Source organism: Caloenas nicobarica, chromosome 3 (assembly GCF_036013445.1).
Source record: "Caloenas nicobarica isolate bCalNic1 chromosome 3, bCalNic1.hap1, whole genome shotgun sequence".
In the NCBI taxonomy this organism is placed as follows: domain Eukaryota; kingdom Metazoa; phylum Chordata; class Aves; order Columbiformes; family Columbidae; genus Caloenas; species Caloenas nicobarica.
This window is the reverse complement of record NC_088247.1, coordinates 109,946,298-109,973,968: the sequence shown is the minus strand read 5'-3', so window position 1 is coordinate 109,973,968 and position 27,671 is coordinate 109,946,298. Positions and strand designations below refer to the sequence as shown.

The window sequence follows — 27,671 nt, the reverse complement described above, 5'->3', positions numbered from 1 at the left end:
GGGCGGCAGCGGGGCGGGGCCACACCGCCAGAGACCGGCGGTGCTGCCGGGAGGTGGCGCGCGCCAGCCGGCGGGACCGGGCCGGCGGCCATGTTGGATTTAAAGGGGCTGTGCCACTGAGGGGGCGGGTGGTGCCGGGCTCGGTTCCTGCCCCGCCCTACCCGCAGCGCCGCATAGGGACTGCGACTGCAACCGGGACAGCGATTGCGCTGCGGTGGCCATCGGGACCGAGCGCTAAGCAGGTTGAGCGGGCGGGGGCACCGAGTGGGGTTGTGGCGCCTGGGGTTCGGTCGTTCCCCTGGCCGCCGCGGGCAGGCGGCACGCTTGGTCTCCCCGTCTTGGGGGCCTGCCACCTCCCCGACCGACCGACCGACCGGGACCCGTGGGGAGGGTGACCGCCCGCCTCGGGACGGCTCCGGGAAGCCCCCACTCGGTGGCGAGAACACAGCAGCGGATGGCGGGGGAGGGGGGTGTGGGGGGTGGGGCGCGGGGCCCGAGCGGCACCGGCCGTCCCTGCGCGGCCTCCCCGGGGCGGCCGGGGGCGGAGCCCCGCCGCGGGCAGCGGGAGTGAGGTGAGGGCCCCACGGGGGAGCCCCCGTCACGGGGTAGGGCCCGTGACCGTCGTGGCTCGGGAGCGGCAGCGCACCCTGCCCGCCGGGGAAGTGGGGGCGAGGGGCAGCGCCCGGCCTGGGACCGTCGTACCCCAGCGCCGGCGAGGTCGGCGATAAGACGCGCTGCTTCTGCGGACTTTGGAGCCAGTGGGGTGTGCCCGCGGGCGGCGGGACCCAGCCCGCTCCGGCTGCAGGGCGAGCAACCGGTACGGGGGGCCCTGCCGGCCCCCGCCCTCCTGAGGCAGCGCCGGTCCTCGGTGCTCCCAGCCGCCTGCGCTCCTGCGCGCCGCGCAGGGTCGGCTGGCGGAGGTCGGGAGCCCCGGAGGGAGGCGTGTGTGTGTGACAACGGTGGCACAGCCCGAGGGTCCCAGTCATAGCTGTTTCCAGGGTGCTGTGCGCACTGCGGGATTCACTGCTCTATAATTAGGCTGTGTCTTCACTGCCAGGAATAGATTTCAGTGTAAGATAAATAATATATGTTTGCGCTCCTGCTATGTAGCTTACGTGAATTTTTTTAAACTGTGCTGTAGTTGTGTGTACTAGTGCTGTAGCCAGGTTTGTCCTCCTGAACTAGGGAAGGGAGAACACTAAGATGCTTTAGTGAAGAAGTGTGTATTGTGAGATGAGGCAGGAGATAGCCTGTGCGTCAATGTGGCTGGGCTTCCTAGAACACCTGAAGCCCTTCTAGCTCTAAGGGAACCTGTGGGGAGGGGACAGGGGACAGGAATCCTGATGAAGCACTGTCTCATGCAGATGTAGGTAGCTGGGGACTGTGTGTCTCCAAAGGCTCATGAAATATTGTAGAGAGCATTGTGAAGGTCACGTCTTACCATGGATGGGATGGTCGTAGCAACAAGCCACTGGATGTGTTGGACACTGTGGTGCTCTGGCATTTGTCCTCTGCATAAAGCATCTAGAGGCTGAATGAAGGCTTCCAGGGGATGCCTGGCCCAGCTCTGCACCATGTGGTGCTGGTACAGTGGGACTCCCAGCGATCTTGTCCTCTGTCTGGCCACTTCTGCAGGCACAGCGGTAGCCATTGCACAGCTGGAAGGTTCTCTGCAGCTCCACTTGCTTGGCTTTTAGGGCCTGAAATGGCATCAGCAGTGCGGACACAGGTGAGAGTAGTACCAAATGGGATGTAAAACCTTTCGTGGAAAGATCGAGTGTAGGACAGAGTAGATCTAGCTGGGTGTAGGGATATTACTCTGGCTGTCTGAGCCTGATGGTAGAGTAGAGCCCTTGGGCAGCAAGCGGTGGCATTGTGGGGGCTCAGCTCTGCTCCTTGGTGCTCCTGTGGGTCCCCGAGAAGGGAACCTTGGGCTTGATGTGCATGGTGCTTTCTGCACTCACTGGAGAGTGTCCAACTGTCCTGTTTCTGGAGCCTGGCTGCATCTTCTCCCCTCCCCCTGCTGCAGTGTGGTTGGCTGCCGAGCGCCTGGTGCCTGCGCTGCTGCTAGAACCAGAGGGCAGCGCGGCAGATGCTGTGGGAGCCGTGCATTGCCGTGGCCTGCGCTTCTCCCTGGTGCTGGGGCCTCCGGGAGTGCCAGAGCTGGATGAGCCACTGTAGGCAGCCAGGTACCACTCCTCTGCGGTGTAGGGTGGGGGAGGATTCTCGTGCAGTGACTGAGCCAGGCAGAGTGCCCAGCTGTCCTGTAACAAAGGGCTGCTTTGGAGTACAATTTCAGGTAGAGCTGATGAAAACTTTTCTCCTTGGGAAGCTTGCAGTTAGCCAGGTGGGCAGAGAATTTCTCTGTGGTGGTACTGAGGAGGGATGAAGGGATTTCTTTGGCTTGCTTGTCCCAAGGATATGCAGCGGGCGTGCCTCCTGCTGCCAGACAAAGATGGAGAAATGATGACGGAGGCAGCTCCTAGCATACAGCAATGGCTCTCAAACTTTCAGAGCCTTGTTTCCTCCTAAACCTTCCTCCCATTATTAAACTGCTTACTAAGCTGTTCTAGAGATGCACACTACCAAAGGCAGGGGGGTGGAGGGGCGATTGCTGGTAAACCGAGTGTTCGAGATTGCGGCTGGGAGGAGGTGTCTGGGGGATGGTGTTGCAGCAGAGTGCTCTGGCCAGGCAGCCAGGAGAAATTTGCACAATGATAGGAGGCAGCAGCATGTTACCAGCAACCACTGGCTTCTCTGTGCCTTGCATAGCTGGCATTTGGCACTCCCCTGTGGCTCCATGCCAGGGTCTCCTGTTGGTCTCCGGTCTCCAGTGCCACTTTGGAGACGTGGAAAACACCTACCTGCCCCCCCGCCCCGCCGAGGGGAAGGAGGTTGGTGTTCAGCACACAGCTAGTCAAAGATCTGGCCAGCTCAGACACAGGTTAAATAAACATGGCTGAGCTTTGCTGTAATTGGCAGAAAGAAAAGGAAGCCTGTGTTCTTTCATCTGCTGTTTTGGAGGAATATCCAGGTAGGAAGAGCAACATTAACCCTAAATACCAAAATAGCTCTTAGGGCACAAAGGACACCTGGCAAGATTTTTGGCCTTGGCAGAGCTGCTGGATGAAGGCTTGATTTGCTAGGAAGGAACTGTTTAGCTCCTCAGAGAACTCCAGCTGGTTGGAAGAGCCAGAGATAAAACAGATCCTTTGCTTATTATGCAGGTAGAGCTTTGTCTCTGTGAATTTGTCTGCCTTGTTACAATTTACAAGACCTGTTTCCTTCTGGAAATAATAGCTCAGTCTTGCAGCCTGTAGTCAGCTGGCCTCTGCAGCTGCCCAGGTACACTGTGGAGGGAGTGTGGTGCCTTTGGGCTATGGAGTGTCTCCAGAGCACTTGCTGGTCCCAGCTCCATCCTAGCCATCTCCTGTGCTCCTGAGGCACATCTAGTGCATAGCCCTCAGTTTAGACAGATGCCTGCAGAGGCACTGGCTCCTGGGAATTATTCTGCCTGCTTTAATACTGCTTCGTGCTGTCAGGGCAAGGTAATGGCTCTCACTCTGTCTTTTATAGGGTGAGACCTCCAATCAGATTCCGAAGCTAGGAAGAGATGCTTGTCCTGGCTTCGTTCCAGCTGCTTAGCTCTTGTCTCTGCTAGCCTGGAAACAGGTTTTAATGGTGTTCCACTGTAGTCCCAGGCACAGCAGATGCAGAATGGATTTGGTGAGCTGCTGCAGACGTGAGCAAGAGTTTAAAAACAAGGTCTTATCAACTGATCTAGAGGTGCTAGCTGGTGGGGCTGGTGTTGACTGCTGTTCCTGTTCGAATGGCTTGCTGAAAGGTGCATGTTTCCCTGGCCAACTGGGGTTGTAAACAGCATGAACTGCAGTAAGGAGCAATATGGCTTTCTGCTAATGGCACATGTTAGTGCAGTTTTGTGGGTTTTTTGGTTGTGTTTTTTTGTTGTTGGTTGTTTTTTTTTAAACACTTCTTGTCTCCAATGTCTGTGTTCTTTGATTGCTAATGAATGGAGTCTTTTCTGGTCTTGAAAGGAATGAGTGATCTGATACAAAGCCAACCAGACCATCTCCTCTGTCTTCTTCAGAGCACATATGCTTACTGAAATTGGATTGTGCTTTGGTAATGCATGAATTGCTTGCTCTGGTCAATCAGAACAAACCCTAGTAGCTTTTGACTTGCCATTTCCGTCTGTGGGCTAGAAGGCAGGAGGGGGATGGGAAGCTCCCAAGTCCTTTCGGGAGTGATGTGAACCTGAGTCACCGTGGCCAAGTCCCTGTAAAGCCCTAGGTTTTGGGAAGGTTATGGCCACAGTGTGTTATCTGTTAGAGATTTTAGGTAGTGCAGAGCTGAAGCTTTTGGGACAGGACAGAGGAGTGTTTAGTGCTGAAGGGAAAGAGCATGAAGGGAGGGAGCCTCCTGTCTCTCTGCAGGAGAGACCTTCCACTTGGGCTGCAAATCTAGTTCCTTAGTCCTAGTTAAAAGGCCCTGGGGCTATTGCAGCCAGCTGGTTAGCACAGACTTACCCAACACGGGCCTTCCAGTATCGGGAGCTTCACACTCAGCTAGATCTGGCATGTGTCAGCTGCTGCTGAAAGAAGTAATCCTGGTCTTGATCCCTGTCCAGGGGTTGGGGAGGGCTGGGGTGTTTCCGACAGCACAGTCACCTTGTTCTGAGTTACACATGACTCTGAAGCTTGGGGAAGCTGGTTGTGTGGAGCCTTCTGGGCTTGGAGATTGGCTTTAAAACCAGGCAAGGGAGTGCCTGAGTGCTAAGGAGAGTCCTGCATTTTGGACATAGGAGATTGTGGGTAAGATGGCTCCTTGTCTCTACTCCCTGCTCGGCTGCTGGAAGTGGACTGTACTGCCTTTTGTGCTCTGGGACAGGTGGACCCTATTCCCATGGGACCCTGCCAAAAGGAAGCATGTGATGCATTCCCTTCCTCTGGGCTGAGGGTCAGCTTCTAGTGCTGTGGTGCCTGGTCCCTTTGTCCTGAAGTGGTGTTCAGCAAAGGCAAATGTAAGGAATTCAGATGAGGATTGTTTGTTAGTTGGGTTTTTTTTCTCCCACATGAGGATGGTTAAGCCATGGGACAGGGTTCTGAAGAGCTCATGGGATCTCCATATTAGGAGATACTCAACCCTTGACTAGACACAGATACCTGATCAGATACCTGCTTTGAGTGATGGGATGGACCAGAGACCTCTAAGAGACCTCCAAGCATCTCTTCCAAGTGATACAACAGCCAGACTCTTTTATTAGGGAGGAAGTTGCAACACAACAGTCTCTCTATGCTACTTAAAATCATCTGTGTGGTGTTTTGACTCTCTAGACTGCAGTTCAAGAAAGGTCCAGGCTGGAGGCTGGGATTGGGAAAGAACTTTGGGCAGAAGACGGGGCTTTAGGTGCCCCTTTTTTGGCAGTAGGGTGGAGAATCTCATGAGCCAGAGGCAAATGGTGGCAGAGGACCTGATGCATGTAGAAGTTTGAGTGACATCTTCTAGCTTTGGGATTACAGCTCAGAGAACTCCTGACATCTCTTCTTTGTGTAAGGGAGCATTAGATGGTACCAAGCATTGCAGAGTACCATTCCTGCCCTGTGCCTCATGTGAACGTCAGCAGGCATGTATCCCAGGATGGAGCCATATACTGCAATTATTCCACCAGTTCTCACTTTTAGGAGTCCAGCATTTGCCCTCTGATTTTTGGGCCTTATTCATTTTGCAGTTTTTAACGTTACCCTGAAGCTGACTGCACACCCATCTGTCCCTTCATTTGCAAAACATCCTTCTCTTGCCTTTGTTTCTAAAGCCTTAACAAGTGTGTGTGCAGTTGCTCTTAGCTGTGAAGTTCTTGGGCACCATACAGAGCTGATTATATTTCTTGTTTTACCCATATTGGAGCAGCTCTGGAAATGCTGACTGTCAGATATGCAGGTCAGCAGCACCAGTTTGTCCCTTTTCTGTGGTTCTGTTGCAGGTGGCCTGAAGTGGTAACCCTGGGCACAGTGGCTGTTCTGGCAGTGCCATGGCAATGTGCAAACGTCCTGGCGGTGTCAACATGTCCTGGCTGTGCAGTGGAAACCTCAGAGACTCTGTGTGGTTGGCTATAATCTACAGTCTCTGCTTTCTGACACTACAGTATCACAAAATAAGGAGAAAATTTGTGCTTATGACACAGCCTCTGCAGTGGCTGCAACCTTGGCACTCTGATTGCTTTTTACTGATTTTTATTTTATTTTTCAGTCTCCAAGATATTAGGTCTAGGTTTTATTGCAGTATTGCTTAGTACTGGAGACTCAGCTGTGTATTGGCTATGTCACTTCTAGCTTCATTGGAGGTCAACCAGTCTTTCTAGAGACTCTTTATTCTGTTGTTTAACAGTAATGAGCTGGCAGAGGTCCAAAGGAAAAAAAAAAGGCCAAAAAACCCCACAAAAAACAAAACCAACAAAACCAGCCTCTGTACTTGATAATTATCAAGTTGCTTTGCTTCCCAAATACATAACCTTGCTGTTTCTCCAGGTAGCAAAAGCATGCCTCACAGCATGAGACTGGGATAAGTATTGTAAAAATAAGACTTTAAGCCCTGTATTTTCATTTCTCAATGCTACCATTGCTATCTGTCTCCCAAATGTGGTCACTCATTCTTGCTATGCGTCGGACTTACTCTTTTCCAGGAAGCTTTTTTCCAGAATCCAGCTGTTTTTCCTCAGCTACTGTATCCTTCGATCATCTTCTGCAGAAGAGTTTGCTGCTGAAAATCTGTGCCCACTTCTATGCAAAAAGTGCTGGCAAGCCATCTGCAGTTTGAAGGAAGCTGCAGTTATTGTCTTGACAGCATCGCTTGTGCAAGTCGTGACGGTACCCTGTGTCTCACTTATATTTGGTCCAGGGACATGCAGGGAGGCAGTGAAGTGAACTGAATTTGTTGAGGCATGTGTAGACCTGAGGTCTCTGTCCTATTGTAGTTGACTCCTGATTTCCCTGGTGCTTATTCTTTTTTGCTCTCTGTAGTCTTCTAGCATTAGGCATCATAATCTAAGCTTTAAGATTCACTTGGACCTAGTTAGTCTGGCATCCTTGTTATTGTTGTGGCAGCTGCTGTGAGTTTAAGATATAAGCAGTAAAGCTTCCAGCTCTTTCCTCTTGAAGCTCTTGCATGTGGGAGTAGTTTTCAGAGACAGAAAAGTGGGCTGCTGAAATTGCTGATGCACAGTGATTTCCCAGTTATGCACTTGAATACAGGAGAAGGTTTCTGCCTGTGAGGACATGCTGGCTGGTGGATTCCCAGCTGATCCCTGCAACTGCCACAAAGCTTGGTGCGCGCATGTTCCTTCCCTGTCTTCCTGCAGCACTCCTCCAAATGGGAGCCAGGGAGGGGAGATGGAAGTTACTGGAAAGCCAGGCTATGCTAGCAGCTCACTGTAAATAGGGAAGACGTGCCAATTGGAGCAGAAACATGCTGGTGGAGACCTGGGCCGTGATACCTGCAGAGCTGTGAAGAATGCAGCAGGATAAGCTAGGAGCTGGGCACTCCAGCTCCCAAGGAACTCGTTTGAAAAGCATTCTTTCTTCCTATTCCAGTCTGAACCTTCCCCTACTGAAAGCAAAAAGATGGTGTCTCCCCTCCCCTCTGCAGGAACCATTGAGTGCATTTTCTGCCTGGATAAAGGACACTCAGTGCCTTTTACTAAAGGTGCAGGAGTAGGAAGAGTGCTTATACAGCAGCCTCAGCCTGCCTGACCTTGGTGTTGGTTGCCGTATTTCCTCCTTGGATATTAGGAAAAGGTTCTTCACCCAGAGGGTGCTGGAGCACTGGAACAGGCTCCCCAGGAAGGTAGTCATGACCCCAAGCCTGACAATATTAAAGAAGCGTTTGGACAACGCCCTCAGACACATGGTGTGAACTTTGAGGTTGTCCTGTGCAGGGACAGGAGTTGGACTTGATGATCCTTGTGGGTCCCTTCCAACTCAGGACATTCTGTGATACTCTCTGGAGGACTAGGCACTGAGTATAGACCTGTCAGCACTGGGGAGAGCTAGAAACAATGTTCTGTAGGGAAGAACTGTCACTTAGGAGGGATAATAAGCCAGCTTCTACCAGTGTTTGTTGTTGTTCTTTGCTGGGCAAGAAGTGGCAGCATTTAAGTGACTTCTCTGCAGTCTTGTCTTTGTTTTCTTGTTGGTACTTGGAAGTGAATAGCCTGTGTGCTGTTCTCAGGTTTGACACCCTGTGTCCAGCCTGGACAATCCCGTGTCCACCCTTGAACACCAGAAGCATGTTGGTACCTAGCATTGCTGTGCTACAGGGATGTCATCTTAGGGGAGAATGATCAGGGTTGTTTAGAGGTGTTTGCACAATGCTTGAGAGGAGCCTGTATGTCTTGAGCATCTGAGGATGTAGTTGCAGGGTAGGATGAGTCTGACGTGCTGTGGGTCAGAACATTTTCATTATTGTCTCTTTTCAGACAGTCTGAGATCTTTACAGTTCTGAAAAACTAGTTGATCGTCGGGACTGCGAAATGCTCGAAGCTTTTTCTGTTGGAAGGGCTGAAGAAAGACAAGATGTAGCTGTGGTAAAGGCACTGGCGGCTTAACACACAGCTAGTGATTTCTCAGTTGAGGGGTAGTTCTGTGCACAGTGGAATTAATGAGCCTGATTTTCTATGGATCTAGGTCTTGTCTGACTCTGTTATCTTGCAAGGTGTGAGCTCTGGTGGCTTTTTAACATGATTTGTAACATGTTCCTCTTCCCAATGCATTTGTATTGTACTTTTAAACTATGGCAACAAAATGGACATAAATAATGCTTCCATGAAAACTGTCGGCATTTCCCAGTGGGTACTTGTGCTGCACAGCTGTATGAGCCTTAAGGCAGAGCTCTAGATTTGTTGTATGCTGGGTACGAGGCTGTTCCTGGTGATCTCCCTGTGTTCCAAGCGTTGCCCATGCTCCAGAGGACTCTCACTGCACAATTTCCTTGTTTCTGTGTTTCCTTATAAGCTGAAACCAGTGATGGGGCTGTTGCACCCCTTAGCAGTTGTTACCTTGGCTTCTGTGGAAGCAGGTAAGTGCCTCTTGAGCCTTCATGGCGGGGGGCGGGCTGTCTGGACCTGTTTCAGAGCAGGACAACAGTGCTTTGCCAGATGTGGCAGCACTAGGGTCCTTTGGGCTTCCAGCCTCTTCCTCTGGACTTTGGAATCATTGCACATCTCTTCCTGAATTGTGCTTACCCACAGATGACTGCCTTAGGCAGGGCTTCCCTTGTTGCTCTAGCACTTGATCACTCCCGATGATGTGATATAAAGGTGGGGAAAAGAATAACCAGGGGAATTATGAACCAGAACGCTTAGCTGCCAGTTTCTGCAGCATGAGTTTGGAAGACAGGATGTGAATGGCAGCCACCTCTCAACAGACCTATTCGTTTCTTCAAAACAGTAGTCTGTGCTGTCCGTCTTGATCTTAATGAGTTGTTTTTCATGCTACTCTTATCATATGGTCTTCTCTAAAGCAAACTGGGAAACGTCACAATCCAGATGAGACTTTTCAGTGTAAAATGCACAATGCACAGGGTAACTGCCTGTGGAGCATGGCAGATACCCAAAAGTGAAGGATGCAGTGAACTATGACTCAGGGTTGGTGCTGATGCTGGATCATGAAATGAATGTGAAGTTAGCATTGCAATTCTGGGTTAGATGGGAGAGGACTTGGCTCTTGCTCAAAGGCACAAATAGGAACCCAGTCATCAAGAGACAAGAAGTGTTTCTGCCCTACTGAGGTTCAGTAAGGTCTCTGCTGTATGTCAAGAGTTTGCTGCCCTTCCTTACTGAAACCAAAGAGGAGCTGAGAGGAGAGCTCAGGGCCTATAAAACAACTCCAGGAACTTCTGGAAGAGTGAAGCTAAAGAGGAGGAAATATGTGGGTATGATGAGATGTGTATATTTACAGTAACTGCACCAGCACTGTTCACCATCTTCACTTTCAGTGCTGCAGTCAGGAAGAAACTGGACCTCTGTATTGCTTGAGGCCCACTGCCTGGCAGAGATAGTGGTAGCTGAGCTGAGGGATTGTCCTCAGGCCCCCTGGGCAGAGTGCACAGTTGGGGAGGGAAGGGGCCCTGCCAAGAAGAGGAGCTCTACTCCCTCTGTTCCTGTGCCTGGGGCAGCACTTCTGCTCACTTGGTAAACCAGCTGTAAGGCTGCTGCCAAACCAAGAGCTCAAACCATGCGGAGTTGGGTCCTGCAGGAGGACAAAGACAAGCCTGTTGGCAGCTTTTTCCCTCACCTCCTCCTGTAGCCCTTGGGCAGTTTGTCAGCCTCCTGGCAGCAGAGCCCTGGGCACTCAGGCTGCTGTGCTTCCTGCCAGCTCCGGGCACTGCCTGTGCCGGGCAGCACAGCTGGCTGCCTGCAGCCCTGCAGGAGGATAGCCTTGGAGTGACCGATGGCGGCTTTCCTGCCATCGCAGAGTCATCTGAAGAGGCTGGCGGAGGGGAACAGCTTGGTGGGGAGGCTGAGAGTTAGGTGAACGAGTCATGGAGCAGCCAGGGTACTGTTGACCTGCAGTAAGAGATCTCGCCTGCTTCTTAAATCTCCCGTCCTCTGGCCTGCTGTGTTTTCCTAGCTCCTGGGTTTTCTGTGCAGGGATCTTGCAACCATGCTCACATTGAGGGTTGTAGCACTTGTGTACGTGTGCAAAGGCAGTAGCTTGGTACTCTCCCGTTGTATATCTGGGGCAAATGGGACACTGAAGGAGTCCAGAATCCTTCTACCATCCTGATGAGTCCTTCAGCTGGCAGCAGGGTGACTGAAGCTGGAAAAGTTATTTCTGTTTCAAGCTGACACTCGCACAGGGGTTACAGTGGTGTGACTGTAGCAGTTGGTGTATGTAAGCTTTCCCACGCAGGCTGATTCTGTTCATGCTGGTGATGTTATGTCCTTTGTTGCCACAATGACCATTCTGTGCCAGGGCTGGGATCCTCAGGGTGTACTCTTCTGGTCAGGGAATATTTTGTTTGGCCCAGTAAGGCCCCTGATGTCTATCTGTCTGAAAGATGCTCTTCTTGGAGATTTTTCCACTGAGGAAGCAGAAAACTTTGAGCTGGCATCCCTCCACATTCTGTTACCTTTCTTCTGCCTTTGGAAGAGGTGTTGAGCTCTGGCAGTCTCCTTGCATCAGTGGTCTGTGAGCAGGAGGTGTGCACACTGCAACCCCAGCTGCCAATGACAAATCTCTGCTCTTAAATGGAACCTGGATCAGTTTTCCTTACTGCTGGAAGTGTGGGTGTGTTGGAGGTCAGCACTGATTCTAGCCTTTTTGCCTTCTGTCCACATGTGCTGTCTGTACTGGTCGCCAGCACTCAGTGCCACAAAAGCACAGACATGCCCTGGCAGCTGTCTGCTGCCAAAGGGAGAGGGGAAGATGAAGGAGAAGGGAGGCAACTAGTTGAACACTGTCTCTGGCTGCTAGAAGGAGTCTGTGACACTTGTGTCTGGTTCTGTCTCTCTGAAACAGCACTGAGGTGCTCAGGTTTTGTCTCTGTGTAGGGGTGAAGGAGTAGGACTATGTCCACCATGGTGTACCCAAGGGAGGAGAAACTGGACAAGCTGAGCCAAGAAGAGATAATTTCCAACACCAAGCTGGTGATGCAAGGGCTGGAGGCACTCAAGAATGAACACAACTCGATCCTGCACAGCTTGCTGGAGACTATCAAGTGCCTGAAGAAAGATGAAGAAGCCAATCTCGTGCATGAGAAATCCAGCCTGCTCCGCAAGTCAGTGGAGATGATCGAACTGGGACTTGGAGAAGCTCAGGTGAGAGTGGTGGGTGCCCCCCTAGGTATTACTGACAGGGGAAGGCAGTGGGCATGTGGCCATTCCCCATAAGCTGCAGGGGCAGCAAGGGGCTGGGTGTAGAAGGCCAGCATGACCCTGAGGGGTGGCCCTAAGCATTGTGGTGGTTACTGACTGGGACTCTTGACAAGGTGATGATGGCATTGTCCAACCATCTGAATGCTGTGGAGTCAGAGAAGCAGAAGCTGCGTGCTCAGGTGCGGAGACTGTGCCAGGAGAACCAGTGGCTGCGCGATGAGCTTGCCAACACCCAGCAGAAGCTGCAGCGCAGTGAACAAACTGTGGCTCAGCTGGAGGAAGAGAAGAAACACCTTGAGTTCATGAACCAGCTGAAGAAGTATGATGAGGATGTCTCACCTTCGGTATGCCCTTGTCCTGTAAAGTGGTCACCTTTGGGGGTGGGGGTGGTTGGACCAGCAGGATTGCTTAGGTGTGATAGTGTTGCCCTGGATTTTGCCCCTTCCCAGCACAGCAATGCCTGTAACTAAAGGGAGCTGGCATGAGGCAGGCAGGATCTCTGCGAGAACATGGAGTAGCATGCCAGGCCATGCTGTGGGAATTTGGCTTTATTAGTTTTGTTGGATGAGGGGGAAGATGGTGGCAGAGACAACAGGGGAAGCTGAAGGTGTTGGTGGGCTGCAGCAGAGAGGAGAAGCTGGCAGCTGACTCAGCCCGGGCTGCTGCTGCCTCGTCTGAGAACCAACAGTGTTGTGATTCCTGTCCTCTCAGGAGGAGAAGGAAGGCGACTCCACCAAGGACTCTCTGGATGATCTGTTCCCAAATGAGGAGGAGGAGCATGGTCCTGGATGTAAGTGTTTACTCATGCATGGTTGCTAACTCTGTTCAAGCCTGATGTGCCAACTGTGCCTCCTGTTTATTACTCTGTGCCTGCAGTGCCCCACCAGCACAGCAGTGCAGTGGCAGCTGCCCAGCAGGGAGGCTATGAGATTCCCGCACGCTTGCGCACCCTCCACAACCTTGTTATCCAGTACGCCTCACAGGGACGTTATGAGGTGGCTGTGCCACTCTGCAAGCAGGCACTGGAGGACCTGGAGAAGACATCGGGCCATGACCACCCTGATGTGGCCACCATGCTCAACATCCTGGCACTAGTATACAGGTGAGCATGGTAGCGAGGACAGGACTGGGCCAGGAGAGCTTTCTGCCTTTCCTGTTTACCAGGACAGCACATTCTGGTAACAGGGAGCTCCCCCAGCTTCTAGTGGTTTGCCTTTCAGAAAGGCTTTGGCACAGATGAGGTATTTGGACCACTAAACTCCCTGATATAACTAGGGAATTGCTAAGGTAGGAAGGCATGAAAGGGCTGTGGGGAGCTGGGTCTGTGTGGAAGGAGAGCTGTTGTTCACAGTTCTACTTGCCATGGGCTATGGTGCCCAAATCCTGAATAACTGGTTGGCTTTGCACTGCAGGGATCAGAATAAATACAAAGAGGCAGCACACCTCTTGAATGATGCTCTCTCCATCCGTGAGAAGACTCTGGGCAAAGACCACCCAGCAGTGAGTGTCTCCTTCCTCCTTTCAGTCACTTCCCTTGACATGAGGGTGCCACTGGGGCTAGAACAGCACCCTTATGGTGTGTCGGCAGCGGGACTGCCAAGCACAACAGTGTGCTCTGTGATGTGTGGGGTGCTGTTCACATGGTGTGGGGCTCCATTTTACTACTTCAGTTTTTCCTGTGGCCTTGTTCAGTATGGCCTGTCAAGAGTTGACTTCTCCTGGATCCTGCAGTGGAGGCAGGGTTGCCTTCTGGCTCTGGACCTCCTCCTCTTCAGAAGCAGCCGTACTGAAGGGGTGGAGGAAATGGGACAGTTGCTGCTACTGCTGCTTGCACCCCTTGTTTGGTCCCACTGGATTCTGCTTTGTTTCATGGATGAACTTATGTCTCTGCAGGTGGCAGCAACTTTGAACAATCTGGCAGTTCTCTATGGCAAGAGAGGGAAGTACAAAGAAGCAGAGCCACTGTGTAAGCGAGCCCTGGAGATCCGTGAGAAGGTACTGGTCTGCCACGCACTCCTTCCTTCCAGCTCTCCCTAAGGGGAGAGGTTACCCCACTACCTCACTGCACCTGGGAGATGCAGGGCCTACCTAATCTCTTTAGCTGCTGATTCTGCCACCATGTTTCCCATCTCTCCAGTGTTTACAGCCTTGGAGAGGCCTGCCAGGAGGTGGAAGCTGGGATTTCTCTTCTTTACCTCCTTAGTCCTTGGCTTCTATCTGATGTAGGCATGTCCTGGAGGGAATGCAGTCTTTAAGTGCTGACTTTTTGTGGCTTCTTTTATTTACCCAGGTCCTAGGCAAAGACCACCCTGATGTGGCCAAGCAGCTGAACAATCTAGCCCTGCTGTGCCAGAACCAGGGCAAGTATGACGAGGTGGAGTACTATTACTGCCGGGCCCTGGAGATATATGAGAGCTGCCTGGGTCCTGATGATCCCAATGTGGCCAAGACCAAGAACAACCTGGTGAGACCCTGGGGAAAGGCCATGTGGGGATGGGGAGTGGTGCCATGGGAAAGGTTAGCATTGCGTGGTGCTTGAAGAAGCAGAGAGAGAGCTTCAAGAGGGGGGTGAAGTTAATCTGTGTTGCCCAGTGGGGCTGGAGCTGTTTTCTTGGTTGCAGGCCTCCTGTTACCTGAAGCAAGGGAAATACAAAGATGCAGAGGTGCTGTATAAAGAGATCCTGACCCGTGCTCACGTGAAGGAGTTTGGCTCTGTGGATGGTTTGTACAGCAGAAGCTGTTGGGTGTGGGGAAGGGTGAGCAGTTTGGTCTCCTGGCTCTCAGCCTAGGCTTGGCTGGTTCTGGTATCCCCCTGGCAGAGGGACGGGAGGCCTTGCAGGGCCCATGCTTTGAGCAGCCCCTGAGACACTGCCATTCTAGTGTGTTATGCTGCTCTGCCTCTTGTCTCAGAAGGGGTCTTGGAGAGCTCTGGCTCTCAGTCTTTACTGGGTTGGGAGTTGTTGTTGCTAAAACGAGGAATGGCAAGTGGCACAATCATTCCCAGGCATAGGCTGAAGTTTCTCCTGTACACCTAGCACAGATATTCCCCCATGGGAAAACTCTTCCCTCCCTCCCTCCTTCCCTTCCTCCCCAGTTGCCTTTCTTGGAGCTTGGGACCAGGGGAGTCTGGAAGCTGTGTCACTTCCCTCTGGTGAGCTGATGGCTCTGGAGACAGAGTACTGGACTGGGCAGGAGGCAGAGCCCCAGTGGAAGTGGCAGAGCAACAGGGTGAGGTGGTGAGCAGAGCTGTCTTGTGTTCTTCCCCAAACAGATGAACACAAGCCCATCTGGATGCATGCAGAGGAGAGAGAGGAGATGAGCAAGGTGAGTCTGACCTCGTGGTGCTGCCTGTTGATAGCAGCAAGAGCCCTGGGAGGGAAAGAAGATCCAGAGGTTTTGATCCTCTCTTACCCTGGCCAGACCCTCTTTCCTGCAGTCTGAAGAGCTGCCATGGCCACTGATGAAGGCCAGGGAGGAGTCTGGAGAGTAGGGAGAGAGAATGGCTGCTCCTTGGGGCAGCAGGGGGAAGGCCCATCAGCTCGATGCTTTTCCTGGGGCAGGGGTTTGTTCAGCCTCTCAGCTGTGGCTGCATGCCCCCTCTCTTTGATTCAGCAGTCCCTCCAGGGCATGCAGATGATGGAAAATGGAAGATGGCAGAGGGTTGTGCTGCAGGGTGTTGGCACTCTGTTCCAAAGAGCTGCCATTACCCACAGGACAACCTGCCTCTGAAGCAGCCTTAAGGCTGCATGGGGAAAAACGGAGGTCGAGAAGAAACTGCTGCCATCACCTTACTTAGGAAATGGAGCCAGACCTCCTGAAAAAGATCTCTGCACAGTGTGGGCCCTAGCTGTTCTGTGTCATAGCTGGCCTCTGAAAGAGGATAGACATGGGTCATGCTTGCCTTGGACCAGACTGAGAGGCAAAGAAACCTGCTTCTGTTGCCCAGGTCCTGCTCTACGCTCAGCTGATAAATGCAGCAGTCCTGTCTGCTTTTCCCAAGCCTAAGACCTCACCTGCATTTCTGGCAGTTGGGTGAAGCAGGAGAATGAAGGGCTCTGCTTTAGTCTTCTAGCTGCAGTGGGAACAGACACTCTTTCCTTTTTCTGTGCCCTTGGTGCATGCCCCATCCCTACATGGGCTCAGACTGCAGGCTTGGCTTAGTGACTTCTCAGTCCTATCCTGTGAGCCCTAAGAGCAGGCTGGAGGAGACTGAGAGGAGACTTCATTGCGGTTTGCAGTTTGCTCACAAGGCGAGGAGGGGCAGGCGCTGATCTCTTCTCTCTGGCAACCAATGACAGAACCTGAGAGAATGGCAGGAAGATGTGCCAGGTGAGGTTTAGGTTGGATATTAGGAAAAAGGTTCTTCACCCAGAGGGTGCTAGAGCACTGGAACAGGCTCCCCAGGGAGGTAGTCACGGCCCAAAGCCTGTCAGTATTCAAGCAGCAATTGGACAACACCCGCAGACACATGGTGCGAATCTGGAGTTGTCACACACAGGGACAGGAGTTGGACTCTGTGATCCTTGTGGGTCCCTTCCAACTCAGGACATTCCATGATTCTGTAATTCTAACCACTCCGTGCGGTCCCCAGTTCAAGGCAAGGCAGAGCTCCACCTTGTACTGCACTGGTTGCTGCCCTATGAAGGCTCTGCTGCAAAGAAGTTACACTTGCTGTGGCACCATCCTGTGTAGGAGAAATCAAGGTTGGAGTAGTGACCGGGCTCCTCTTGCCCTCTTTAAGACTGAAATACTTCTGATGGTATCTTTGGAGAATTAAAAGGTCAAAACTAGATAGTTGTGGTATGGAGCTATGCCCAGGTAATGCAAGCTTTGCTACAGGGCAAGAGAACAGGCTCAAGGACCTACAGTTGGAGTGAGATTTGGTTTGCAGCCTGGGGCAAGGGCTGAGCCTCTCTCCCTGCTCATGGGGCTCCTGTCCCATGGCATGGCATGGTTGACATGGCCTTCCTGGCTAGGCAGTGGTAACCACACACCTGCTCACACTGCTGGCCTAGGGGCTGGGGCTGCTATGCTCTGCTTTGTGCTGTGTTTCTAAATCCCCTATTAAAAAGCATCAAACCCCTCTTGCAGAGCTTTTCTTCTGTTTGTTTTTTTTGTTTTTTGTTTTTTTTTTTTCCCTTGCCCCTCTTTCCCTCTGCTCTCAGTGGCAGCAGGGGGAGGCCAGCTTGTGCCAGCAGCAAGGCCTTGGGCACAGCTGACAGCCCTGGCCTGTGAGGCTCTTTCTGCCCCAGAGGATTTGACACCTTTTCGCTCAAGTTCAGCCACCCTCTTAGGGCTGCCTCTTTGCAAGCTTCAGAGGTGTTTTGAGTCCTTGGGCCATGCCCAGGCTGTGCAGGTTCTGGTGCGAGGAAACCCACATGTGCCTATGGCTCAGGGAGGCTCTAGCACATGGGGTAAGGATCTGAGAAGTGTTGTGGGACTGAGTAAGAAAAGTGGTCCCTGTGAGAACAGTTTCTTTGGGGCTACAGTCCCTGCCAGAGGGAAACTCCTGCTGTGGAGCAGTGGCTGTCTGTACCTGCTTGGTGAGAGCAGCCCTGTTGGGCTCAGGGCTGAGCTGGGTGGTTCCTGCACAGCCTTTGTGTCCTGTGGGTACAGAACCAGGGCCATGGCACACCTCCAAGTGCTTGCTATGCACTAGGGTGCACAGTGTGTGGACAGGCAGCCGTGCTTCTGCAGCAGTGGCGATTCCTGCCTGCTGGTGCTGTGGTCCCCACTGACCCAGGGCAATTCTGGCCCTGTAAAGTGTGTTGTCCTGGCTCTAATCTTTCTTCTTGAGTGTCAAGCTCTGCCCCCTCCCCTGTTGCTCTGGCCAGCAGCCTTTTTGCTCCTGGCTGTGGCAGGGCCAGCCAGCCAGCTTTGGGGTGCAGAGGCATGGAGAGGAGACAGCTAGTTGTGGTGAGCTGCAGTGGGGCAAGTCTGACCTTGCAGGCAGAAGGCTTGGATGTGGCTGGCTGATTGCTTTGCTAGCCATGGTTGAGAGGTTTAGTGCCCATGCTTAATGGGGTTTCTGTTGGTCGTGGGGGGTTTTTTTGTTGGTGTTTGGTGGCGGGTTTTTTTTTTGTTTTTTTTTTTAATCTGCCTTTTGCATGCTGAGGATGTGTCATGTTCTCCAGAGCACCGTGAAGATGGGCTGTGTTGTCCTTTCACTGCCTTTGGTACCATAGAAGGGGCAAGGAGAAGGCATTATGCTCCTTGCTGGGGTTGGGACATCACTTCTACTCACAGCCCAAATCTGTTGCATCAAATGGGCTTTCAGCTTTTCCTCCAGGAACATGCTGGGCTTTATCAGTTGTACATTGTGTTTGCAAAGGCTGGGCTGGTGTGGGAGCGCAGCCTGGAGCCTTAACCTGGTACCCAGTGGGAGAGCACAGGCCAGAGAATGGCAGTAGGCATGGAGCTAACAGCTTTAATCTCTCTTCACCCTGTAGAGCAAGCACAGAGACAGTGCTCCATATGCTGAGTATGGTGGCTGGTACAAGGCCTGTAAGGTTAGCAGGTAAGAGGTGGGCTGCTGTGGGCTCTGGAAGGGGTGGCCCTGGGGCTCCTGCTCACCTTCCATCTATTACTACAGCCCTACTGTGAACACGACTCTGAGGAACCTGGGTGCGCTCTATCGACGCCAGGGCAAGCTAGAGGCAGCTGAGACCTTGGAGGAGTGTGCAGTTCGCTCTCGTCGGCAGGTAACCCCAGAGGGACCTTCTCTGGTGGAGGCAGCATTGTGGGGCTTGGGGTGGCAGGTCATGGCACAGCACTTGGCTTGGGGTGTGGTAAGGGTCTCTCCTGGGCCTTGCAGCCTCTGATACCACTGGTTTACATACCCATAACACCAGAGCACCTTGGTGGTTTGGGTTGCATTTGTGCAGGGGTACACACGTGTACATGTGTGAGGGTGTGCCTGTGCACATGGATGGAGGAGATGTCAGTGTGTGTACGTGGGATGTTTTCCTCCCACTATTTTTTTTCCAGGGAACGCACTAGAGGTTTCTTAGAGTACCTTTCACCTAAACTCCTGTCAATCCTCACATAATAAAGCAGGAGCTGTAAGCACCTAGCACAAAAACTGAAAGATAGCAGGAACTTTCACGGACCAAAATGGGAAGAAAGCAAGCTGTCAGCTTTGGGGTGGCAAGCCCTCGTCCCCCAGGGTGGTTTATTGGCCTGGTCAGGGGTTCACTGAGCTGGGAACCCAACCAGGGACCGCTAAGTGCAGGATGGCATTTGGCTCCATCTTTCTTGTGCTGGAGAGTTTTGGATGGGATGGGGCAATGGCCAAACACAGTGATGGCACAGCAGATTGCTAGAGGGAAAGAACACAGAAGGGCAAAACATGGTGCTTCCTTATCCCCTTTTACTTGCAGGGCATTGACCCGATCAACCAGACGAAGGTGGTGGAGATCCTGAAGGAGGGTGATGGCACAGAGCGACGTCAGAGCCTGGGGAGCGGTGTCAAGTATGAGAATGCCACAGACGGTAGCGAGGAAGTGAGTATGGGCGTGGAATGGAGTGGGGTAAGTACAAGACACCATCAAGAATGGCCTCAGCTGGCTGCCAGAGGGAAGGGACAGCCTGGCTCAGGGCTGTCCCTGCATGACCTGTCGTGGCATCCTTTTCTGCCTCCATTCGTTCCCTGCAAACTTCCTTCCTCTCTTTCTTGGTATGAGCCAGGCAGCCCATAAAGGTGTGTGCCTGGGCCTGGCTTCTGGTGTACAGGCCAGATATCCCCAACTAAGGGCACCTGCTTCCATGGGACTGCCAGGCCCTGGCAGTGCACAGCATGAGCTGGGCCTGGTCTGCTCTTAATCTTAGCCTTGCAACCTTATTAACATCTCTCCCTGCTGTTCCCCTCTTGAGGCTCTGGCTGAGAGCATTGGCCCCATCTCAGGCCCACACAGCCCTGTGAGCAACTTGACTGTCCTGCAGTTTCACTGCAGGCAATGCTTAGCCTGGGAAGGTGGTGCGTGTGTGTATGTGCCTGAGTGACTGCAGGGCACAGGAATAGTCTGCAGCCAGCGTCTTTGCTCTCCCCCTCTCCTGGTCTCATGCCCTCCATGGGCTCTGGCCAAGCAGAGGTGGTGAAGGGCAGGCCTCTGGGATACCAGGCCAGGCTGACCAGTGGTGGCAAAAGAGGCTCATGTTAGCTGAAGCACAGACAGGGTGACCTGAGCCTGTCTAGGCTTGCTTTGAGACTGAGGGGCACTTGGGTCACCAGTGCTGAGTTTGGAGGAAGGTAGCAGTCCAGGTCTGGGCAGGTGCCTTTTGTCTTTTGCAAGGAGAAGGATGGAGAAGAGGTGGCAAGTGAGCATGGTGCTGGTGGGTGCTTGCCTCGAGGGCTGCTAGAGCTGTTAATGCTTATTATTCCTCCTGCAAACTCTAGTTTAAAGCGTGGTGTAGCTGAGTACCCAGAAGTTATTGCAGCCTGACATAAGCGACACACTGAGCACACAGAGTCCTTCGCTCTCCCCTCATATCTGCTGTCACTAACCCTTCCCCACCTGGCTCAGCTCCCTCCCCACCTGCATGAGCTCCCTCCCTTCCTCCTTCCTCTTCCCTATTGCCATGACAGCCCCTCAACACCCAAGCCTGAAGCCTGCTGGCTCTCTTGATTGTGGATTGTACCCAGGAAGCGGCTGAAGGGGACCTGGGGAGCAGAGCATTAAGAGGACTGGGCAGCTCTGCCAGATGCAGGACTGTTCTCTGTCCTGCATGCTCTTGGCATCAGGAGCAAAGAGAGTCTGGGCCCTGGAAAGGCACCAATCCTGGGCCCTTGCACTCCCCATTAGTAGAGGAGCTAGACAAGCACAGAGGGAGGGCCACAGGTTTAGATTAGGATCACCTGGTCCTTGTCCTAGCTGGTGTCTCTCTGCAGTTCCTCCTGGCTGTGGTCGGTGTTGGATGATCACTTTGCACTGGTCATAATCTGGGAGACTTTCTTGATGGTCTCTAAGCTGATCATCCCAAGGCAAGCAGGCAATGCCAGCCTGACCCAGCCAAGGGGAATAGTCCCTGCTCATATGACCCTTTCCCAGGGGGCCTGGCAGGGCTTTCCTGGCCCAGCCAGCTATATATAGGAGGTTTGAGGGCTAGCCCAGCACCCTGGGGACATGGCTGCTGCCGCATGGTGCTGGGTGCCTTTTCCAGCCTGCTGCACGCATAGCCAGCCTCCTCTCCTTACCCAGCAGCCCTGCACTGGAACTCCCCCAAATAGAAGGCTGAGGGAGCTCCTGCTGCTCCTATCTGTCATGGCCAGTTGTTCTTTGTGCTGGTCTAGAGACCCTGGATGTGCTGCCCTCAGGGCAGGCTCTGCTGCCATCCCTTACCTGCTCTCTGGGTGACCTACAACCTCACAGCCTTGTAAATTGTGTCTTTCTCCTCTCTGTGCACTAGGCTTAAATGCCTCCCGAGACTCCCTCTTTCCCCTCCACCGCAATCACCTGGATGTTTGTGTTGTATCTTCCGACTTTTCCTCCACACCATCCCTCCTTCCTCGGCAAGAACTCCACGCCAGTCCCCCAACCCTCCCGGCGCGCGAGGGCACAGCGACGCCTGCAGAGGAGTCCCTGGCCACATGGCCCAGCACCAGTCCCCTGGCCAGCAAGAGCAGGAAGAATCTGCGAGGAGCTGCCCACTCCCCCAGGCCAGGGCGAGGGGTCACCATCCCCTTGTGTGTGTCCCCACCCCCAGCCTGTCCTTGCACATCCCTGGAGACCAGGCCTGCGGGGGATTGTCTTCACTCCAAGCGTGCTGACTCCACCATCATTAGACATCCTCAACCCTCCTAGCTTTTTCCCCTCCATCTCTGCAGAGGCCAGGATGGAGGCATGAAGATGGGGGGTTGTTTTGGGACAGAGAGGCCTGGTCTTTGCAGGGCTGTCATGTCCCCAGTTGCTTTCTTCCTTGTAGACTTAGCTGATATTAGTGCCCTGTAGCAAACCTGCACTGGCCACCGCCAAGCTGGGCACTCCCTGCAGCACAGGGCAGTCCCCGTCTTGCCACCCTTCTCTCCATTGAGGTCTGGAACCAATGGATAGTGTGTGGGTCTCTCTGCAGGGGCACAGGAATGTAGAGTGACCCATAGCTACTGTACATCTAGGATGTGGTGGGGGTTGACAGCCAAGGGCCATGCATGGAACAGGGACCTGCCAGGACAAGTGTGTTTGGGTGTTGCAGCCTCTTGACCTGATACTGTAGCCAAATTCCTCATCTGATGGCATTAAGGGGTGAATCAGCTCCCCATTGCTCCAAGGTCCTCAGGTGTGGCTGCTGGGAGGGGGAAGAGGCAGGGATGAAGCTGTCCTTGGAGGCAGAGGAAAGCAGAACTTTTCTGCGAGGGGCCAGGCCATTAGAAGTGGCTGAGATAGGGAACAGGCTAGTTTGGAGCAGAGTGGTTGGGAGAAAAAGGAAGTGAAAAGAAAGGAAAGGCAAGGCAAGGCTGGGGCTTGGGAAGCTCTGAGCATGTGGGGGAGTGGGAGGGCTAGAGGGAGGTTTCCACAAGAGAAAGAGGAGTCAGGTTGCTCATAGAGGAGACCAGTTCTTGAACACAGGACCTGGCTTGCCAGGTGTGGGGCTGTGACTCGCTGTCTGGCTGTCCCTAGCCAAGTGGGTGGGAAATCTGTAAATCTGTGACTGCAAAGAAGACAGTGCTGATCCTGGGGGTGTGTGTGGGGTGGCTCAGTGCCTCTGATGGGACTCCAGGCCTGCACAGGGTCTGGTGCTGTTGGTCACTATGGGGAAAGGGGATGTTTTCCCAGGGCCAGTGACTTAAGCCTCACACCCTTGGGTGCGCACCCTCATGCCACCTCCTATAGGAAGTGAACCTCCCTGGCTCCCTGACATGGCAAGAAAGCTGGGGAGGCTGTAGCCAGCAGTATAGAGACCAGTGCAGGGCTTCTCCCTTATTTATTTAGCTAGATAGTTTCTCTCATGCTAGTCATCTGGCAGGTTGTGATACTAAATGTGCGTGTGTCTGTCTGAGCCTGGCTTTCCTGTGGTGGTGCAGAGGCCTTGGGGCACATGCATGCTGTTCCTCTGAGAGTTTGTGCTTGCTGAAAGGAGGTTTGTCCTCAGGACCATGGGGTGTGAAGCCCAGGGCTGAGTGCTCTAAGGCTGTACCTTCCCTGCCTCTGTCTCCCACTGCTGTTCCATGCTTCTGCAGAGTGGTGAGCCTCCAGTGCAGGGTGCATTCGAGCCTCAGTGCCACCTGCCCCTGTGCTTTGCCATGTCCTGGACCTGGTGCTGTAACAACCGTACCTCTGATTAAAGGTAGACAGATCTGAACTGCTGCCCTGTGCTTCTTTCCATGCTCTGTAGGCCAGCATTGGTCAGCCCTGGGGTGGTGGGTGCAAATGCTGCTGGAGCAGGTGTGGGGGTGCTTGGTGTCTGTGTATGCATGCAGGGAGATATGCTGCCCCCGAGGCACCTCTCCTTGGCTGAGCATTGGAGATGAGTGACCCAGCTCTACTGTGCCTCTCCCTAGCCTCCAAACCAGGTTTGCTGGTAACCTCAGCTCTGTAGCCATGTGTGGCAGGGCTGCCCTGGGGCCTCTGAGCTTGTGCCTTTCCCAACAGATGGTTCCATTAGCCAGAGAAATACCCCGTTGTGTCCCCCAGTGCTGAGCTCCACGTGCTGCCGAATCGTGCCCAAGTCCTCTGCCTCTATGCAGCAGGCAGGGTGGGAGCACGCAGTGGAGGGCAGCTCAGTGGTAGAGCTGCTTTTTTCTTTTGAGTGCTCTCATCCTGGTGGGTGTAAAGGGATGTGGGCTTTGTGGTAAACCAAGCCCCATAAATGTTCTGGGTTTAAAATAACCCTGCAGAAAAGGGGGTGGGGAGAGAAAGGAGGCTATTTTTAACCCAGCATACAGCACCATTTGGTTCTGGTGTTGGTCTGCAGTCAGTCTGTACCACTGCAGCTTGGTAACTGTGGCTCCATCCTGCAGCCTTGACCCCAGAGTGTCTTTCCTGGCTGGATCCTGCTGCCCTTGTACCATGGTCCTGCTCTGCTGCCCCAGCTGTGTTCTCTTCTCCACTCCTGGCTTGCATGCCCTGGCAAAAGGAACAGTGCCTGGCATGGTAGTACCCTGCAGGGAGGGTGGTGACCCAGTGCAAGTCTAGTGCAAAGCAAAAGACAGCCCCCCACCATCCTTGTCTTTGCTGGTGCCGCATACTGATGGCCAGTTCCTCCAAAACCTGCCCAGGATGCCTGATGCAGGAGTTGAATTGTTTGCTTTGCTGATACTTTTGGTGCTCTCTGCATTCCTGGTGAGTGGGTCCCTTGCAGCAACAGCACACGGCTCCTGGTTTGGAAACCCTTCATCCTGATGAGAAAGTGAATGAGGTTCAATGCACTTGGCTTACCCAAAAAAGGATGAGATGAACACCAGGAGAAAGGTTTACTGATAGTAAAAGTTCTGTTCAGCTGTTGAAGAGGGTTCTAGGACTGGATCAGCTTCAGGTAACCGGGGTGGGGGTGTTGAAAAAGCCTTCCCCAGGACCACAGCCCAGAGGGATCAGCACAAAGGGGTAACAGGCCTAAGGGAGAGACCCTGCAGAGGTGCATGGACAGTCCTGGGGAAATTGCTGCTGCTAGCCTGGGCCGCAGAGCATTTTGGTCAGTTGGAGTGGTACAAAGGGGCTCTCACATGTGCTCATAAGAAGCAAATGGCTTTTGAGGTTCCTTTATTTCTGTTTCTTCTGCCCTGATGTGCCAGGGACCATTGGGATCAGAAGCAGGGAGGACTACTGTTATCAGGCCATCAGGGCAAAAGTAACTCCATGTCAGCAGTGATGCCACAACCTTGTGTAACAAGCATGTCTGGCCACAGGAGGGAAGCTCAGTGCCATGATGGCATGGTGGCGTGAGGTGGTGTGATGCTGGCAGCTTGAGCCTTGTGTGCATGTGGAGCTGAACACGGGAGATGGGCTAGAGCCTGTCAAGGGCTGAGAGTGCTTTTCTGAGTACTGGGGGCTTTTGGGGGCATGTGGGAGGAAATGGGCTGGGGAACAAGATTTAAGGCTATGCCACCCTGGGGCAGCTAATGGGGCTGGGCACTAGTTGGGGGCTAAGGTGAGTGGTGCCTGTTGGTGCAGCCACATGAATGCATGCCAGATGGAGCTGCCTGAGTTGCTCAGCAGGCTCAGAGCTAATTGTCTTGGGGGCATTAGAGATGGGACAAGGCTATGTGTGCATGTAGATTGGTCTTTTCTGATGTGAGTGAGCCTGTAGGCCTGGCGTGCAGGACTAGGATGTGCATCAGGATGAGTACTGGATGGGGAGAAGAAAAAGCAATGGCATGGTGAGGAAAGGGAAGGACAATCGCCAGACAGCAGCAAATGGGGAGGGAGTTCTTGAAACGAATGTCACAGCAATATGTCCTGGCCTGACAGAAGCACCCCCAAGCTTGGGGCTTCCATCAGGGCTTGGTTGTTGGACTTGCACCAGGCAGCAGAAAGGTTCAGTCAGGATGAACCAGGCTATGGTGGTGGGGGTCCCCAACTCCATGGTCATGTCCCATGGATAACCAGGGTGACAGGGAGCCATGTAGTGAGCAGTAAGCTTGCTCTGGGCCAGGGCTAAATCCTCGGTGCAAGTGGGTGTTTGGAGCCAAGTCCAGTCCTGGCTACTCATCTGCAGCATACCAGAGCTTGATCGGTGCCACTCAGCCATCACCCTGGCTTGTGTCTCTGTGTCCAGGATGGCAGTGGCACCCTCCAGCGCAGCAGCTCACTGGGGAAAATCCGGGATGTCATACGGAGGAGCAGTGAGATGTTGGTCAAGAAGCTGCAGGGCAATGGTCCCCTGGAGCCCAGGAACACCAGGTAGGGACCAGGGCTGTGGGGGCCAGGCTGGGTGCAGGGTGGGTGGGGGCTGTTGGGGTCTGGCCAGGTACAAGATCACACTTGCTCTCCTCTGCTTTCTTATAGCATGAAACGAGCTGCATCATTAAATTACCTGCACAAGTCTAGCGATGCTTCATTTGAGGTAAGCACCAGGTGAACGGCAGGTCTTGTACAGGAATGGGTGCTGGTGTTGGGACTGTGTGGCCGCAGAAGGTGGTGAGGGGCACAGTGAGCCACATGTGCAGTGTCCGAGACCCCACTGGAGGTGTTCATCCATGCAGAGGTGCTGTTCTGCTGTGTGGGGCTGGAGCTACTCTGCCTTACCAAGAGGTGGTCTGGGCTGGTGCCACCACTGCACCCTCTGGGCAGCTGCACAGCCCTTCTTCTGAGATCATGGCTTCAAAACTGAAGGTTAAAGGGCCAGTGCAGTTAGAGGACCGATCATGTCCTGGGGTGCATCAAGCACAGCATTGCCAGCTGGGCGAGGGAGGTGATTGTCCCGCTCCGCTCTGCACTGGTGCGGCCTCACCTGGAGCACTGTGTGCAGTTCTGGGCACCACAGGATAAAAAAAGATATAAAGCTACTGGAGAATGTCCAGAAGAGAGCTATGAAGTTGGTGAAGGGTTTAGAGGAGAAGCTGTATGAGGAGTGGCTAAAGTCACTTGGTTTGTTCAGCCTGGAGGAGACTGAGGGGAGACCTCATCGTGGTCTACAGCTTCCTCACAAGAGGAGGAGGAGGGGCAGACGCTGGGTTCTTCTCTCTGGCAACCAAGAACAGAAACTGAAGGAATGGCAGGAAGATATGCCAGGGGAGGTGTAGGTTGGACACTGGGAAAAGGTTCTTCACCCTGAGGGTGGTGGAGCACTGGAACAGGCTCCCTAGGGAGGTGTCATGGCCCCAACACTGCCAATATTCAAGAAGAGACTGGACAACGCCCTCAGACACATGATGTGAACTGTGGGGTTGTCCTATGCAGGGAAAGGAGTTGGACTTGATGATCCTTGTGCGTCCCTTCCAACTTGGGACACTCTGTGAAACCCTCCAGCTGGAAAATGGGAGTGGGGAGGGCAGAGGTGGCACCTAACCTCGCTGATCGTGGCACTGGGGGTGTCCTGATGGTGCAAGGCAAGGGGTGCAGGAGGTGAGCTGGAAGCTTTGGGGTGTGGATTGCAGGTACTGGTCCTCAGGAGCAATGTACTTTCCAGGGCACCCAAGGTCTCCGTGCAGAGAGCAGAGGCCTCAGCGCCAGCAGCATGGACCTGTCCTCCCACAGCTCCCTGCTCTCCTCTAACTGACCCACCTGCAGGTGCCCCCTGCACCGGGCCCCTCGGCTGCTGCCGCACCACAGCTTCGCGCTGCCCGGGGCAGCACCTGCCACCCTCCCCCCTCCACTGCTCGGGTTTCCCTGTCGCCGGCTCCTGTGCCACCGGCTGCCCGCCCGGCCCGGGGCCCTGTCGGCCTCTAGCTAGTTTGGGAACCGCAGCCCGCACGCATGCTCCTCTGCTGCGCACCCAGGGCCGGCAGCTTCGGTGGCGGCACGCTCGGCCCCAGTCGCACACGCTAAGCCAGGTAGCAACGCCGGTTCGGGGGAGGGAGGTGGCCCCGGCCGGGGCGGTGGCAGGAGCGCCCCAGGCCGCACGTATCCCTGCCCGGTCGCACGGCCCGGCTGTGGCAAGGGCGGCACTGGGGAGCGGGGGCGGCCGTGCGCGGGTTCCCCGCGGTGGTTGATCGCTGTACTTTATTTTATTAAATAAAACCGGCCCTAGAAGCGACCCCGGCTCAGCTCGTGGGATGTGGGACGTGGGCGGAGTGGGGCGGGAGCGCCGCCTGCCGGGGGAAAAAGGGCAGCACGCGCCCCGCACCCCGGCAGCGCGCACGCTGGCGCGCGAGGGGCGCGGCCTTGTGACGGCGCTGTGTCGTCACCCG

The 27,671-nt window shown here is 53.8% G+C and overlaps 2 protein-coding genes across 7 annotated transcripts in view; both read left to right on the top strand.

Annotated features, from left to right (window-relative positions):
* The window catches only part of PTK7 (protein tyrosine kinase 7 (inactive)), a 99,908-nt gene that overhangs the window by 23,039 nt on the left and 49,198 nt on the right, over positions 1-27,671 (top strand). The gene's annotated exons all lie outside the window — the stretch shown is intronic.
* On the top strand, positions 40-27,517 carry KLC4 (kinesin light chain 4). 6 transcript variants are annotated; one of them, XM_065632446.1, is made up of 16 exons: positions 40-242; positions 11,567-11,833; positions 12,004-12,234; positions 12,602-12,680; positions 12,767-12,992; positions 13,303-13,390; positions 13,784-13,885; positions 14,181-14,354; positions 14,512-14,611; positions 15,162-15,214; positions 18,340-18,407; positions 18,483-18,591; positions 19,270-19,392; positions 25,598-25,722; positions 25,828-25,885; positions 26,951-27,517. In XM_065632446.1, the coding sequence occupies exons 2-16, from the start codon at positions 11,585-11,587 to the stop codon at positions 27,038-27,040; spliced, it is 1,875 nt and encodes a 624-aa protein (XP_065488518.1). In that variant the 5' UTR covers positions 40-242; positions 11,567-11,584; the 3' UTR covers positions 27,041-27,517. The 6 variants fall into 6 exon arrangements, with proteins under 6 accessions (XP_065488518.1, XP_065488515.1, XP_065488520.1 ...); XM_065632443.1 differs by having other exon boundaries at positions 41-242; positions 19,270-19,419; XM_065632445.1 differs by lacking the exon at positions 40-242 and adding an exon at positions 551-572 and having other exon boundaries at positions 19,270-19,419.

Coding starts and splice junctions, on each gene's coding strand:
- KLC4 (XM_065632443.1), top strand. CDS start 11,585: ATGTCCACCATGGTGTACCCAAGGGAGGAGAAACTGGACAAGCTGAGC. Junction 12,235..12,601: donor ATGAGGATGTCTCACCTTCG/GTATGCCCTTGT, acceptor CTGTCCTCTCAG/GAGGAGAAGGAAGGCGACTC. Junction 18,408..18,482: donor AAGGCCTGTAAGGTTAGCAG/GTAAGAGGTGGG, acceptor CTATTACTACAG/CCCTACTGTGAACACGACTC.